The sequence below is a fragment of the Zootoca vivipara genome, chromosome 12, assembly GCF_963506605.1.
Source record: "Zootoca vivipara chromosome 12, rZooViv1.1, whole genome shotgun sequence".
In the NCBI taxonomy this organism is placed as follows: domain Eukaryota; kingdom Metazoa; phylum Chordata; class Lepidosauria; order Squamata; family Lacertidae; genus Zootoca; species Zootoca vivipara.
Window position 1 is genome coordinate 54,734,990 of NC_083287.1, and position 17,438 is coordinate 54,752,427.

General features: G+C 45.0%; 1 protein-coding gene across 1 annotated transcript in view; it reads right to left on the reverse strand.

The window, feature by feature from the left end:
- Positions 1 to 996: 996 nt before the first annotated feature.
- Positions 997 to 17,438, reverse strand: part of MYL3 (myosin light chain 3) — a 32,361-nt gene continuing 15,919 nt past the window's right edge. Inside the window, exons 3-7 of the mRNA XM_035129918.2 lie at positions 17,150 to 17,299; positions 15,900 to 16,073; positions 14,160 to 14,237; positions 12,240 to 12,275; positions 997 to 2,593 (exon numbers count right to left, since the gene is read on the reverse strand). Of these exons, the coding sequence (XP_034985809.1) occupies positions 12,247 to 12,275; positions 14,160 to 14,237; positions 15,900 to 16,073; positions 17,150 to 17,299 (431 nt within the window). The 3' untranslated portion in view covers positions 997 to 2,593; positions 12,240 to 12,246. The remainder of the gene's footprint in view (positions 2,594 to 12,239; positions 12,276 to 14,159; positions 14,238 to 15,899; positions 16,074 to 17,149; positions 17,300 to 17,438) is intronic.

A 17,438-nucleotide genomic window follows, 5' to 3' on the forward strand; every position in this document is an offset into this window, starting at 1 on the left:
AGGAAAATCAGAAACCAGGAAGAGAAGAACTTTAAGAAGGAATGACAAATTTTTTAAAATGTATTTAAGAGAACACTGTAAACAATTAAAAACTTTGGCAGGATTTGAGTGATGCTTGTAATGTACTAAAAATTATGGTTAAAATGGACTATTTTTAAAAAAATAGAGGAAATAAGAGAAGCAGCTGAATTATTATTTTTTTATAATGGTAACCAGGGAAGGGCAGAGGGTTGTCGAAAGATTCAGGGAATCCTAAATCATGGGTAGGCAAACTAAGGCCCGGGGGCCGGATCTGGCCCAATTGCCTTCTCAATCCGGCCTGCAGACTCATAGCTGCCAAGTCTCCCGTTTTCCCCGGGAAACCCCCATTTTTCCAGCTGTCCCCAGCCGGAAAAAAACGGATTTTTTTTGTTTTTTCCTGGTTTATTCTGGCGCGGCGGCCATTTTGGAACTGGGCGGAGCATGCTCATAAGTGACTTTTTATGCTGCTCTGCCCAGTTCCAAAATGGCTGCAGCGTGACTTTTGGTGCGGTGGCCATTTTGGAACTGGGCACAGCAGCATCAAAAGTCACTTCTGAGCATGCTCCACCCAGTTCCAAAATGGCCGCCGCGCTACTTCCTGTATGCTACTTCCAGTCCGGTCCCTTTTTTTCAGAGAGGAACTTGGCAGGTATGCGCAGACGGTTCTGGAATCAGCATATTTTTACATGAGTAGAATGTGTCCTTTTATTTAAAATGGGTTATTTGTGGGGCATAGGAATTCGTTCTTTTTTTCTTCCCCCCCCCAAAATATAGTCCGGCCCCCCACAAGGTCTGAGGGACAGTGGACCGGCCCATGGCTGAAAAAGGTCGCTAACCCCTGCCCCAAATGTTGATCTTTGAATTTTAATTTGCAATGTAAAACTTAATTTAAAAAAAGATGTGACAAAAACTTTGAGTAGCAGTCAGGGTATAAATATTCCTAAGAAAGTAAGCAAGCAAATAAATACCGGTAAATAAATGACGATGCAAATATTTATTATCCAGGTACCAGGCAGCAAAACTGGACAACTGTTAGTCATCAAGAGCCAGATAGCTAGACGGAGGGGACTTTTCTCCTTCTGTTCCCAGGTTGCCAGACGGACAGGGATAAAGTGTGAATGTGCTTGTTTGATGTCTCTTCTTCTTTACCCGCAGAAAGTGTGAGGTTCGATCCTTGTTGGCATCTCCCGGTGGGTCTCTGGAACCCCTGGGCTGAAGCCCAGGAGAGCCACTGTTTTTGCTCAGTGGGGACAACGCTGACCTAGGTGGAGCAATGGCGCGACTCAGTATAAAAGCAGAGTCCTCTGCTCTTTCTGGAAAGCTTCGTTTGGCTTTGTGCCGAACCACAAAGCTGTGTAGTCTGGGACTCTCCCCCACGATCTTTGGGGTTTCTTCCTGCTAACATTTGAGGCTGCAGCCGGTTCAAGAGGGTGGCATGCCTAGGCATAAGCTGGCACCCCCCAAGGACCCCCAGAGTCTCAGCACACCTGAGCTAAAGAGAGGCACAGATGGATGTCCAGGCCTCTGAGTTTCCCCAGATTCTGAAACCGGCACTTTATAAGGCATATACCAGGCAAAGGGCCTTCTCGGTGGTGGCGCCCGCCCTGTGGAACACCCTCCCATCAGATGTCAAGGACATAAACAACTATCTGACTTTTAGAAGACGTCTGAAGGCAGCCCTGATTAGGGAAGTTTTTAATGCTTGATGTTTCATTCTGTTTTTCATCTGTTGGGAGCCGCCAGAGTGGCTGGGGAAAGCCAGCCAGATGGACGGGGTACAAATAAATTATTATTATTATTATTATTATTATTATTATTATTATTATTATTATACATCCCAATAACCAGTTTGGCTAACTTCTCTGGAACATGAGGTAGCTTCGCTAGATATAGCCATTTTAGCACAGCTACATACAAGAGCCAAAGATTAATGCTTTTGCGTGTGTCAGTAAGAGAGGCCTAATAGTGGTTAGTTGCCAGGACTATTTCTAATAGTAGTAAATTACTATTGTGTTACTACTAGAGGTAAATTACTATTGTGTTACTACTAGCAGTAAATTACTGTTGTGTTACTACTAGTAGTAAATTACTATTGTGTTACTACTAGTAGTAAATTACTATTGTGTTACTACTACTACTACTAGTAGTAGTAGTAGAGGACTACAATTTCAAGCTAATTGAGTGCCAACACTGCTCTCTGCCTAGAACACTGAGTCTCAGCATCCCAGCTCAGGGGTCTGGTGTCTTTATTACAGGAAAAAGACAGGCAGAGGATGGAGTTGCTCCAAAGAATTAAGGGGATAGAGAGAAACCAGTGGAAGTGGGTCTGTGGAGAGGGCTGGGCTTATTCAGGAGAAGGAAGCGGAGGTGGCTGTTCCAAGCAGAGGGAACGACATGGCGAAAGGTGTGAGGTGGCCAGACAGAGTGAAAAAGAGCCCATCCCAGAGGGACAGAGACAAACACAAGACAGTTGATGGGATCTGAGCATCGATTCTGACGAGTAGAAATACTAATTCCATTCCACGGGTTTGGTTGAAATCCAATCTCGGTATCCAGTTCCAGTGGACGTAGCCTAAAAACAATTTTGGAAACAAAGTTTTATTCATTGGTTGGTTGATAGATTGATAGATCAATGAATAGATAGATGATAGATAGATAGATAGATAGATAGATAGATAGATAGATAGATAGATAGATAGATAGATAAAACAGTAAGTTTGGCATAATGACTAGGGTGTTGGACTACAACCTGGGAGATGAGAGTTGAAATCCCAACTCATTTATGAAGCTCACTGGGTGGCCGTAGGCCAATTGCTGCCTCTCAGTCCAACCTACAGTACCTGACAGAGTTGCTGTGAGGATAAAATGGCAATGGGGAGAAGTCTGTTTGCCACCTTGAGCTCCTTGAAGAAAAGGTGGAATATACTACTACGACTACTACTACTACATCTTGGGCCCCGGGTGGCGCTGTGGTTAATCCACTGAGCCTAGGGCTTGCCGATCAGAAGGTCGCCGGTTCGAATCCTTGTGATGGGGTGAGCTCCCGTTGCTTGGTCCCAGCTCCTGCCAACCTAGCAGTTCGAAAGCAGGTCAAAATGCAAGTAGATAAATAGGAACCGCTACAGCGGGAAGGTAAACGGCGTTTCCATGTGCTGCTCTGGTTTGCCAGAAGCGGCTTTGTCATGCTGGCCACATGACCTGGAAGCTATACGCCGGCTCCCTCGGCCAATAATGTCAGATGAGCGCACAACCCCAGAGTCGGTCACGACTGGACCTAATGGTCAGGGGTCCCTTTACCTTTACCTTACTACTACTACATAGATGCTGGATAGCTAGCTGCCTAGGTAGATATAGACGTACAGTATTTGTTCAGTGTTAACATCTGATTCACACTTCCCAAACCAAAAAACAATGCAAAATTGTCCTTCCTTTAAAAAATAAAATAAAATGAATCACGCAGCACAGTTCTTCCAGCCAAAAAATAAATACATGTGTGCACAAAACTGCAAATATTAGTGAAAAATAAAAAAAGTGCAAGATTGCATGCAGGAATGTGAATACTGGGCAAAATTATTTACAATAATTCCCAAATAATAATAATAATAATAATAATAATAATAATAATAATAATAATAATATATTTGTACCCCGCCCATCTGGCTGGGTCTCCCCAGCCACTCTGGGCAGCTTCCAACAAAGATTAAAAATACATTAAAATGTTAGACATTAAAAACTTCCCTAAACAGGGCTGCCTTCAGATGTCTTCTAAAAGTCAGATAGTTGTTTATTTCCTTGACATCTGATGGGAGGGCGTTCTACAGGGCGGGCGCCACCACCGAGAAGGCCCTCTGCCTGGTTCTCTGTATCCTCTCTTCTCACAGGGAGGGAGCTGCCAGAAGGCCCTCGGAGCTGGACTTCAGTATCTGGGCTGAATGATGGAGGTGGAGACGCTCCTTCAGGTATACTGGACCAAGGCCGTTTAGGGCTTTCAAGGCCAGCACCAACACTTTGAATTGTGCTTGAAAACATACTGGGAGCCAATGAAGATCTTTCAGGACCAGTGTTATATGGTCTTGGTGACCGCTCCCAGTCACCAGTCTAGCTGCCGCATTCTGGATTAATTGTAGTTTCTGGGTCACCTTCAAAGGTAGCCCCACATAGAGCGCATTGCAGTAGTCCAAGCAAGAGATAACCAGAGCATGCACCACTCTGGCGAGACAGTCTGCAGGCAGGTAGGGTCTCAGCCTGCGTACCAGATGGAGCGGGTAACAGCTGTCCTGGACACAGAAATGACTTGCACCTCCATGGACAGCTGTGAGTCCAAAATGACTCCCAGGCTGCACAGTTGCCTCATTCAGGACCAGGGAGTCCTCCCCACCAGCCCGCCCCCTGTCCCCCAAGAACAGTACTTCTGTCTTGTCAGGATTCAACCTCAATCCTGTAAGGAAAACGTGCCGGCCTATGGCTTTTCCTGCAATCCATTTGGAAATGAAGATTTGCAAATTCTGTGGAAATGCAGCCCGCTGAAGGATGGGGTAGAAAAGGTTCTGCCAAAATTGACAGATCTGTCCTTTTCTATAGTAGTGTGCCATTAATTGTTTCTGCTTTGAATTTTATCGTGTTATTATCTTCCTTTGTGGGTCATGCAAACAGCTCTTCTGAATAATGCTTTTTATAGCATAGGTCTGTAGCCTTGATGGCAGAAAGTGAGGAGGAATTAAAGAACCTTTTAATGAGGGTGAAAGAGGAGAGCGCAAAATATGGTCTGAAGCTCAACATCAAAAAAACCAAGATCAGGGCCACTGGTCCCATCACCTCCTGGCATATGGAAGGGGAAGAAATGGAGGCAGTGAGATATTTTATTTTCTTGGGCTCCTTGATCACTGCAGATGGTGACAGCAGTCACGAAATTAAAAGAAGCCTGCTTCTTGGGAGAAAAGCAATGACAAACCTAGACAACATCTTAAAAAGCAGAGACATCACCTTGCCGACAAAGGTCCGTATAGTTGTTGTTGTTTAGTCGTTTAGTCGTGTCCAACTCTTCGTGACCCCATGGACCATAGCACGCCAGGCATAGTTAAAGCTATGGTTTTCCCAGTAGTGATGTATGGAAGTGAGAGCTGGACCATGAAGAAGGCTGATCGCTGAAGAATTGATGCTTTTGAATTATGGTGCTGGAGGAGACTCTTGAGAGTCCTGTGGACTGCAAGAAGATCAAACCTATCCATTCTGAAGGAAATCAGCCCTGAGTGCTCACTGGAAGGACAGATTGTGAAGCTGAGCCTCCAATACTTTGGCCACCTCATGAGAAGAGAAGACTCCCTGGGAAGGACCCTGATGTTGGGAAAGATGGAGGGCACAAGGAGAAGGGGACGACAGAGGACGAGATGGTTGGACAGTGTTCTCGAAGCCACCAACATGAGTCTGACCAAACTGCGGGAGGCAGTGGAAGACAGGAGTGCCTGGCGTGCTCTGGTCCATGGGGTCACGAAGAGTCGGACATGACTAAACAACTAAACAACAACAAATAGCATAGGTCAGGGGATGCTAGGGATGAATTTATGGAACCAAGGGGGCAGTGCCCCCCCTCCAAAAAGGTTTGGGCACTTTAAGAGCTGACTCAGAATGAATTGCTACTGTAAAGATCCCAATACTGTACATCTCCATGAGGGAGAGAGAGAGGGAGAGATAAGGGAAATGGCTGGCAATGGGAGTCGTAGGCTACAACTTCGCTGCATTGCTCAAGGCAAGAAGTCGCAGAAGACGGAATCTGGGAAAAGTGCCTATATAGGAGCTGTAAGTTATCTGACGAGAACGGGCTGCGAGCCAGGCGAGTACTTGACCCCCGGGGGTCAAAAAAAATAAGCTGCGGGCGGATGTAACAAATTGCTCCAGATTATCAAGATTTTGCAGCCTGTGCAAGAAAGGGAGCCAGCAAAGGAGGCTGCTCTGTGTGTGGGCTGAAAATTAAACAACAGCAACATCCCCGTTGGGAAAGGTATCGGAAGAGACGGAGAGTGACTCACGGGCTCTGGGCTAGGGAAGGAGCAAAGGTTTCCACGTGGTGGGTTTTGCTGCTCCCTGGCAAGTTGTGCGCTTGGATGGCTTTAGACAGGCCTACCAGCAACTCCCCTTCATGGATCAATGCCTTGTCGTGGCAAAGGGGCTTGAATAACTCAGTGAAGCTATGAGCTATGTCATGCAGGGCCAATCCCAAACCGGAATTAAGATTGGCGGAAGAAATATCAACAACCTCAGGTATGCAGATGACGCAACCTTGATGGCAGAAAGTGAGAAGGAATTAAAGAACCTTTTAATGAGGGTGAAAGAGGAGAGCGCAAAATATGGTCTGAAGCTCAACATCAAAAAAACCAAGATCATGGCCACTGGTCCCATCACCTCCTGACAAATAGAAGGGGAAGAAACGGAGGCAGTGAGAGATTTTACTTTCTTGGGCTCCTTGATCACTGCAGATGGTGACAGCAGTCACGAAATTAAAAGACGCCTGCTTCTTGGGAGAAAAGCAATGACAAACCTAGACAGCATCTTAAAAAGCAGAGACATCCCCTTGCCTACAAAGGTCCGTATAGTTAAAGCTATGGTTTTCCCAGTAGTGATGCATGGAAGTGAGAGCTGGACCACAAAGAAGGCTGATCGCCGAAGAATGGATGCTTTTGAATTATGGTGCTGGAGGAGACTCTTGAGAGTCGCATAGACTGCAAGAAGATCAAACCTATCCATTCTGAAGGAAATCAGCCCTGAGTGCTCACTGGAAGGACAGATCCTGAAGCTGAGGCTCCAATACTTTGGCCACATCATGAGAAGAGAAGACTCCCTGGAAAAGACCCTGATGTTGGGAAAGATTGAGGGCACTAGGAGAAGGGGACGACAGAGGACGAGATGGTTGGACAGTGTTCTCGAAGCTACGAACATGAGTTTGACCAAACTGCGGGAGACAGTGCAAGACAGGAGTGCCTGGCGTGCTCTGGTCCATGGGGTCATGAAGAGTCGGACATGACTAAATGACTAAACAACAACAACAACATCTCTCTCGGTAAAAGCTGCTGGGACTGGCAATCTGTTTTCTTTATGCCCTGCTTGTGAGCTTCCCCAAAGCAACAATTTTTTTAAAAAATAATAGTAATTGAGGAACAGTCCACATCAGGAAGTCCCCCATATTTTCCTTAATACAGTGTACCTTGGTTCCCAAACGCCAAAAGCCCGGAAGTAAGTTTTTCGGTTTTCAAACATTTTTCAGAAGCCGAATGTCCAATGCAGCTGTCGGCTATTGTTTCTGGGGCGCCTGCACCAACCAGAAGCCCCACCTTAGTTTTTGAACATTTCGACAATCAAACGGACATCCGGAATGGATTAAGTTCAAGAACCAAGGTACCATTGTATTTGGCACTTTTGGTTTTTGCTATTTATTTTGTGTTTTTATTTTTGAGGCTATTTTGGTTGATTTGGTTTTGTGACCGTGTGGAACCCAGTCCAACTACTGATTGATTGATTGATTGATTGATTGTGTGACTACGGAAATGGATAAAAAGCCCCCATCCAAACAATGACTATCATCAGTGCAGCTAAGAAAATAATAATAATTTTAATTTTTATCATCTACAATCCTTTCTTATTTATTTTATAGTAAATTGCTGTTTTAGGGGTTGCTTTTTAAAAGCCTGGAACGGATTAATCTGTTTTGCATTACTTTCTATGGGAAAGCACGCCTTGGTTTTGAAACGGACTTCCAGAACGGATTACGTTTGAGAACCAAGGTGAGTGTGGGTGACTCAACTCACAAGGAGAGATGGACTGTAAAGATCCCAGGAGAGGGGACAGGGATCCAGCAGGTTCCTTCACAAATTACTTGCTGTGGAGTCCATATATTAGAGATGGACAGAGTAGCCAATTCTGTCCTGTTTCATTTCACTGGAATGCAATTGCAGATCTGTTCCTTTTCGTGCAGATTATGTGAACTTTTTTTGAAATATGTGCGTACGCAAAAGTGGATGGAAACTACACATTTCTGAAAATGTAAAATAAGAATTCTCTGGTGCTTTTCAACTCTTTCATCTAGAAAACATACCCTTTCCATTAGATTTGAACATAAAATATATATTTTCTGAGTTCATCTTTCGCAGACTACCGACTGCTTCATTAAATCCCATGCTGCTTCAGAAAATCCAGAGAAGTGTGCCATCTCACAGGGACGTGCGCAAGTTTGGGATCCTCAGATCTGGTTGGGTCCACTGTGGAAAGTAGACCAAACAATTTTTTCTGGTCTCTATCCAAAAGGAAGATCTGAGTAACACAGCAATTTGCTGTGATGAAAGGAAAAGAAGGAACGACGAGGGACTCCAACATTTTTGTTTCCTTTCTGCTCCTTATTTTCCCAGCCTTAGGTTCAGTCCAAATTTCCACATCAGTTTCTGATATTATCATTTTTTTAAAAGCCCTTTTGAGTAATTTTCAATTCAGCACCATGCAACATTTTTCTCCTTATATACACATTATTATATTCCATTTTGCCCATTTTGTCCAAAGTACACATCTGGCCAGCAAATCGCCCCAAGTGGCGGTGCATTTTTGTATATTCTTCTGCATGCTTTACCCTAGCATAGAATTTTTTTTGTAGGTGTTCCTTAGCCAGAGAAGTATATTGCAAAATTCAGGGAAGTGCGTTTTGTTTTTTTAAGGTTATGGTTCGTGTATTGTTTTCAATGAGGTAGGTGTGCCTTCAGGTGTGAACTGAACCAAATCCCCCCCAAAAAAACATCCATCCCAGGGAAGGTGAGGGGTTGAGATGGGGAAGCATCAACGGTGTCTCTGAAAATTTTTACACATCGCTTGGGAAGACAGGCGAACTAATACCAGTATACTGGAAGAAGCAAAGATCACCAGTGTGGAAGCAATGATTCTTCAACATCAACTTTGTTGGGCTGGTCATGTTGTGCGGATGCCTGATGATCGTCTTCCAAAGCAACTACTCTATTCCCAACTTAAAAATGGAAAGCGTAATGCTAAAGGTAAAGGGGCCCCTGACCATCAGGTCCAGTCGTGTCCGACTCTGGGGTTGCGGCGCTCATCTCGCTCTATAGGCCGAGGGAGCCGGCGTTTGTCCGCAGACAGCTTCCGGGTCATGTGGCCAGCATGACAAAGCTGCTTCTGGCGAACCAGAGCAGCGCACGGAAACGCCATTTACCTTCCCGCCAGAGCGGTCCCTATTTATCTACTTGCACTTTTGATGTGCTTTCGAACTGCTAGGTTGGCAGGAGCTAGGACCGAGCAACGGGAGCTCACCCCGTTGCAGGGATTCGAACCGCCGACCTTCTGATCAGCAAGCCCTAGACTCTGTGGTTTAACCCACAGAGCCACCTGGGTCCCTAAGGTCCCTAAGCAACTAGTCTATTCCCAACTTAAAAATGGAAAGCGTAATGCTGGCAGTCAACAAAAGAGGTTTAAAGACTGTCTCAAGGCAAATCTTTAAAAATGTAGTATAAACACCGACAGCTGGGAAACCCTGGCCTGGGAGCGCTCCAGGTGGAGAACAGCCTTGACCAAAGGTGTCATGGGCTTTGAAGACACTCGATCTCAGGACACAAGGGAGAAACATGCTAAGAGGAAGGCACGCTTGGCAAATCCACACTGTGATCAACTCCCGCCTGGAAACCAATGTCCTCACTGTGGAAGGAAGTGTGGATCCAGAATTGGCCTCCACAGTCACTTACGGATCCATTGTTAAAACCGTGTTTATGAAAGAAGAAGAAGAAGAAGAAGAAGAAGAAGAAGAAGAAGCAGAAGCAGAAGCAGAAGAAGAAGCAGAAGAAGAAGCAGAAGAAGAAGAAGAAGAAGAAGAAGAAGAAGAAGAAGAAGAAGAAGAAGAAGAAGAAGAAGAAGAAGAAGAAGAAGAAGAAGAAGAAGAAGAAGGGCAGAGACAGAGGGAATGGCATGCATATGTTGAGAAGTAGGAGGAGAGCTGGAAGGTATGGTTCAGTCGTAATCATCAAGACTGACATGAAAACATCAGAAGAGACTGCTGGATCAGGCCAATGGCCGAGATAGCCCAGCATCCTGTTCTCACAGGGGCCAACTTGTGGAAAACCAGCAAGCAGGATCCAAGCACAAGAGCCCTCTCCCCACCTTGTGGTTTCCAGAAACTGATATTCAGAAAGATTTCCTGGCTCCGTGAAAGCTCAGCATAGCCATCCCGGCTACAAGCCATCGGTAGCCCTCTCCTCCTCCACGAATTTGCCCAATCCTCTTTTAAAGCCATCCACATTGGTGGCCGTTCCTGACTCCTGCAGGAGTTCCATAGCTTAACTCTGTGGTACGTATAAGGCCATTTTTTATCTGTCCCAAATGGAGAGAGGGAGGGAAATTGTTCTCTGTCCTCTTTCTCCTCGCCATCCACTCGAACTCAGCATCCTGAGTTTATCTTCTCCTCTTGTTTGCTCTCTCCCTGGGGTTTTGCTGACCGGATGAAAGCCCATGTTTTAAAGGGCTTTGGCCCCACAAGCTGGGATAATTTCAGATCTCCCTAAGCAAACAAGATCAGGAGGCAACGACAGATAAATAAACCAGAGCAGCAGGAAAACAGGAACTGATAGGACAGAGTTTGGATTGTTTTCTAATTTATCTAAGACACACAGAGTATTTTTCCCCACAAAATTGTGGTTGCATCCTAGGTCATTCCCCTCCCCCCAGCCTAAAAGATATCAGCAGAGGTTCTTAGTAATCAGATGTTTCTGTTGTTGTTCTCTGTGTGTTTTTCTTCCAGGAAGATACTGTCCTCAGTGACTGCGGAAGAGATGATTGGCGCTCCTTTGCAATGGCAAAATCGGCTGCGTTATACATTTAAAGCTCTATGATACCACCTTAAACAGCTCTGGTTTGCCCCAAAGAATCCTGGGAGCGAGGGCCGTCTTAAGCCCATCCAGCGCCCTGGCGCTAAGGTCCCTCCAGCGCCCCCCTCCAGAGCCCCTCCAAGGACCCGGGAGTGCCAAGCGGACCGCGGCAGCAGCGGGAGGCCACCTCTGAGGACTCCGTGCTGCGTCCTTCTCATTTCCCCAGCGCTGGGTTCTGCTCAGTCAAGCTTCGCCACCAGCATGCGCACCGCGGGACCAGCAAGAGCTGCTTGGGTGCTGTGCGCGCGCTGGTGGCGAAGCTCGACTGAGCGGAACCCAGCGCTGGGGAAACGAGAAGGAGGCGCAGCGTGGAGTCCTCAGAGAAGGAGAGAGACACGGCGCAGCCTCTCATCTTGTGGAGCGCAGACCTGGCCAGATCGCCGGAACCCTGCGCTCACTTGGCGCCCTTCCAGCGCCCTCCAGCGCCCGGCGCCGTGGTTCTCCGCGCCACTAGCCTCTATGGCTAGGACGGGCCTGCTGGGAGCTGTAGTTTGTTCTGGGTGGTCAGAGTTGTTGGGAGGTCCCTATTCTCTGCCCAAAGCCGCAATCCCCAGAGTTCCCTAAGGAAGAGGGATTGATAGTTAAACCACTCTGAGAACGGCAGCTCTTTGAGGGGTAAAGGGTAATCTAGTCCAACCCCCTGCAATGCAGGAATCACAGCTCAATAATCCATGACAGATGGCCATCCAACCTCCGTTGAAAAATCTCCAAGGAAGGAGACTCCACCACCTTCTGAGGAAATCTGTTCTGCTGTTGGGCAGTTCTTGCCGTCAAGAAGTTCCTCCTAATGTGCACTCGAAACCCAAACCACTTGATTCTTGTCAATTGAAAAAAATGGTTTGGGTCCTACCCTCTGGAGCAGCAGAAAACAAGCTTGCTCCATCTTCCATGGACAGCCCTTCCAGATATTGGAAGATGGCCATCATATCTCCTCTTCTCCAAGCTATACATACCCATCTCCCTCAACTGTTCCTCAAAAGTTTTGGTTTGCAGACCCTTGATCATCTTGGCTTTCTTCCGCTGCACCCATTCCAGCTTGTCGAATAAAGCCCTTCAATTTGGATAATCAGCAAGCCCTTCACTGAAATTATCTAATAATGGAAAGCTATATAAATATAGTCCCATTCATCCCAAAACCAACCCATTTGTGAATAACTGTCATTCTCCAGATGTTCTAGATGCAAGCCAACTCCCCTCAGTCCACAACATCTGGAGAATCAGTTTCTTCACCTTTTTGCTGTATATGCATCAATCTGGGTCGGTGGGTGGGGTGGGGTTTTGAAAACAAAAGAATGATGACCTTGGTTGGCTTACCTGACATTCAACTTGCCATGATATGCTTCACAAACGCTGGGGGAAAAAAAACAGAAGAGAGCCATTGGTATCTCAGAGGCAGTGTGGTGTAATGGTTAGAGTGTTGGGCTAGAGCTTGGGATACGAGGGTCTGAATCCTAACTCAGTCATGAATCTCACTGGGTGTCAGAGACCAGGCTGAGGACTACTGCTCTGACGAGGAATGGAGGGAGCCTCCCCCTCCTGCTGCTCCTGACCAGGATCCTAAAGTTGCCCAGGAACAGTGGAGCAGTAAAGATATGGAGCAGTGGTTTGCAGAGGGGCATAGTTCTGAAGGCAAAAGTTGAGACTGTGGAATGTGATACATAAGTAGCAGTCAAGTGCAACATTCCTTGTTTTCCTAGAGTGGACATGCAGGGGAATGTTTGGTCCAGCCAGTCGAAAACTTCCTGTTTCCTCCTGGCTGGGACATACTTCCTTTGCATGTGACTAGAGGTGGGCGTGACCTTACCTGTCCAGGTAACAAAAGGGACAAGGCACGCAGCACTCTCTCTCTCTCTCTCTTTGACTTCCTGCATCGTTGGAGCAGCTTTTGAGCTAGATGCTCTGTTGGCTTCCACATGTATATACTATGTAACTAAGTCTGTCTTCAGGGATCCACCTGTGAACTGATGTTGTAAGTAGGCTTCTTTTGTTGACTTTACACAAGATTGTGGCATCTTTATTCTTTTAAGAGGGATATAAGGGGACTTACCAGGAACATACAATTCAGTACTGAATTATATGATAGTGAGAGGCTACCTACCCGCTGTGCGTTTTAAAGGGGAATATAAAACTCTGCTAAGTAACGGAACTTGCTAGCGCAAGTTAGGAAGGATATTAATAAACAATATATCCTCTCCTGCGTCCCTGAACATTCCCACAGAGGCGAACGGCAAAGTGAAGAAGAACTGGAAGAGAGAGAGAGAGAGAGAGCTAACAGACTCTCTCTCACTGGAAAATGTCCAGCCTATCAGTCCAAGGTCACGTAGAGAAGATAAGGTGGCTACATAAAAAGCACAGTGGTTGCGAGATCAGGTTGCAAGGCACAGAAGTGACTAGGGGGGAAGCGGGTGGAAACCTTAATTGGGAACACCTTCGTTCCGAGAATAGCTGCTTTGTTCTTTTGCTGTGATCCTTAAAGACTCTTTAAATGGCAAACGACTCTTTTCGCTTGGTCCTGCTGATCTATCTCCAAAGGCAGGGAGGAAGCCGAGTCCCCAAAGCCTGAGACTGGGTGACCTTGGGGGCCAGTCTCTCAGTCTAGCCTACCTCGCAGGGATGTTGTGAGGGTAAAATGGCATAAAAGGAGAACCACATAGAGCTCAGAGGTGGGTTTAGGGCAGTGCGAGCAGCGGTTGCGGTTGCACCGGGCGCAAAGCCAAGGAGGGCACCTTCTCAAAGCCCGGAAAGCGCTTGCCAAACGCTTGTCAAACGGACTTCCGGAACGGATTAGGTTTGGCGCTTTTGTTTTTGCTATTTATTTTGCTTTTTTGTTTTCTGGGGCCTTTCCGGTTAATTTGTTTTCGTGACTGTGCGGAACCCAGTTCAGCCACCAATTGATTGATTGTGTGGCTGTGGAAATGGATAAAAGCCCCCCATCCAAACAATGACTATTCTCAGTTCAGGTAAGAAAGAAAAAAAGTAGTTTTAATTTTTATCATCTACCATTCTGTCTTATTTTATAGTATAGTACATTGATTAATGCTTTCATTTTATGGATCAATGGCCTCGTTAGATAGTAAAATCCATATTAAATTGCTGTTTTAGGGGTGGTTTTTAAAAGTCTGGAACGGATGTTCTGTTTTGCATTACTTTCTATGGGAAAGCGTGCCTTGGTTTTGGAACGCTTTGGTTTTTGAACGGATTTCTGGAATGGATTAAGTTTGAGAACCAAGGTACCTTCATAGCTGATGCAACCATTGGAGTCTTCCTGGCCAACCATTAGCTTATCGACCTCCTCCTCAGTCAGCCTTTCGCCTGGAACAGAAAAAAAGATACACAAGTTGACTCAAATTTTCAGGGTTAAGTAAGAGCCCAAAGCAAATTACAAGTAGGACTATGTGATTCGGTCAAAGCTCAAATCACTAACTGATTTGGGGGGCAAGATTCCAGTTTTGGCCGCGTTGGGCCAAAAAAGTTGGTTAAAACGTTTCTGTATATTATGTCCGCAGCCAGAATTCTGTATACCCAGAAATGGAAAGAAGTTGTTCCAAAGAAAAAGGAGTGGACTTTTAAAACTATTGGACGGAGATGGCAAAATTAATGGCAAAAATAAGAGACCCAAAAGAAGAAATGTTTGTGGAGGAGTGAAGATCCTTGGAGAAATTATTATTGTCAAATGAAACAGCAGGTAGGACAGGAAATATAAGCAAAGGAATGAGAATGATAAAGGAATGCAATATGGAAAGAAGCAGAAGTCCCAGCAAAGGAAGAATGGATGCAAAAACTTACGAAACTTACGAAATGACAAAACTTACCGGAAGAATAAGAAATCAAGAGAACAAACTTTTTATAAAAGAATGGAAATGGTTTGTTGAATATTTACAGATAAATTGTAAACAGATCGGCATGATTATTGTAATATATTTAAAGTACATATTTAAAATAGATGAATCAATGAGCAAATTAAGTTAATCTGGATATGCAGAAGATATTAAAAATAAATTTAAGGAACTGCAGAAAGAGAGGGGAGGAAGTCAAGTTTTGAAATGTCAAAAATGATTGTAAAATCAGTGAAATGTATAAACCTGAAAAGTATAAATAATTTTTAAAAAAGTTAAAGGAATTTAATATGTATGTTATAGAAATCAGTGTTACGTTTAAGGCAGTAGAGAAAGGATTTGAACAGAAACATCATGAAAGGAATGATGGAAAGATCTTTAAATAGGCATAGTAGTAGTTACAGCAATGGAAAATGACTTTACATAGGGAAGCGTGTTGTAAATCTTCTTTGATGTCTTTTTTTTCTTTTATTTTTTCTTTCTTTCTTTTTTCTTTCGTTGTTTTCTATTTTTTGAGTACAGTATATGCATTTTTGTATTTTTTGTGTTTATGTATGACTGGGTTTTCTTTATATGTTTTATATGATTCCTTTTTCTTGAATTTTTATTGTATTTTTGATTTTGATTTTGATTTTGTATTTTTGCTTCTGTATTTTTAAAATTATCTGAATAAAGTTTTTTTTAAAAAAATTTTTAAAAAGAAAGTAACGATGGATGTTATTGCAGCAATCCTGCCCCTCCATCGTTACACTGCAGCTCGCAGCTCGCAGCTCGCAGCGCCACCTGTCTGTGGCCAAGAGAACTTCAGCGTGACAACACTCTTACATGCTTGTTATACATTACGATTAGATTGATATAGATAGATATATCACTAAATGTATACAGCTAGTTTACATTGTGAACTGCCCTGAGATCTTGTGTTGAAGGGCGGTATATAAATCTTAATGATGATTATGATCCTTCCAAACTATTCTATTTATTTATTTTATTTATTAAATCTATATACCACCCTTCATCTGAAAATCTCAGGGCAGTTCACAATGTAAAAAATACAGAACAAAAGCCACAGTTCCGTGATTCTACGATTCCTGCAAAATCGGCTTAGAGGGCCGCGTTGTAGGACTATAGATCAGCTCACCGAGAGTGGCCAAAACATGGCGAAGTTCGGCTCCCATGACCTTGCCGTTCCCTTCCTTGTCGAAAACCCGCAGGCCTTCCACGAAATCCTCGTAGGTCCCGGTGTCTTTGGCTTTGGAGATGTGCTGAAGCATGGGCAGAAAGGTGTCGAAGTCTAACATCTTGTGGTTCATTTCTGAGGATGGACAAACAGGAAATCAGGTTAGAGCTGACCGTCCGTTTTGCATGCAAGTTAAGGATGCAAATAATAAGGAACGAGGGGAACACCCAAAATATAACATGAAGGCTCTGAGATCACGGTAAGGGATATATCATCATCATCATATTTTATTATTTATACCCCACCCATCTGGCTGGGTTTCTCCAACCACTCCGGGCGGCTCCCAACAGAATATTAAAAACACGATAAAACATCAAACATTAAAAACTTCCCTAAACAGGGCTGCCTTCAGGTGTCTTCTAAAAGTCAGATAGTTGTACATTTCCTTGACATCTGATGGGAGGGCGTTCACAGGGTGGGCACCACCACCGAGAAGGCCCTGTAAGCTCCCTTCTGGCAGGGAGGGAACCGCCAGAAGGCCCTCGGTGCTGGACCTCAGTGTCAGGGCTGAACGATGGAGGTGGAGACGCTCCTTCAGGTATATAATAATAATAATAATAATAATAATAATAATAATAATAATAATAATTTCTTATTTGTACCCCACCCATCTAGCCAGGCCTCCCAGCCACTCTGGGCAGCTTCCAACAAAACATTAAAAATACAATAAAACACCAAACATTAAAAACCTCCCCAAACAGGGCTGCCTTCAGATGTCTTCTAAAAGTCAGAGAGTTGTTTATTTCCTTGACATCTGATGGGAGGGCCTTTCCACAGGGCGGGCATCACCACTGAGAAGGCCCTCTGCCTGGTTCCCTGTAACCTCACTTCTCACAGGGAGGGAACCGCCAGAAGGCCCTCGGAGCTGGACCTCAGTGTCCGGGCTGAACGATGGGGGTAGAGACGCTCCTTCAGGTATACTGGACTGAGGCCGTTTAGGGCTTTAAAGGTCAGCACCAACACTTTGAATTGTGCTTGGAAACGTACTGAGAGCCAATGAAGGTGTTATGCACAGATGAATAAAATGTCAGAGAGAGGCCCCTCCTCAATAACCTGTAGCTCATTGGCGCCAACACTCCTAAGACAGACCCGAGAAGCCAAACCTGTCCCATGAAGTTGCCATCATGAAAACAGGACGAGAAGTCTCTCACCATCATGCTTGGGCCGGCCAAGGACCTTGAGAACTTCCGCCTGGGTGGGATTTGTCCCGCAAGCCCTCAAGACGTCTCCGCACTGCGCGTACGTGATTTTCCCTTCCCCTTTCGGAGTTCTGTCGAAGAGCATGAAGACTTCCTTGAATTCTGTATAGGAGAGGGGACACACAAAAAAACGCTTGCTGAGGAAGTGGGAAGGTGGAGGAGAAGAAAGGAAGTGAAAGGTAAAAGGGAATGGATGCGATCGTGGAAAAAGTTTCACTTGTATATGAAAAAGTCAAGCCTT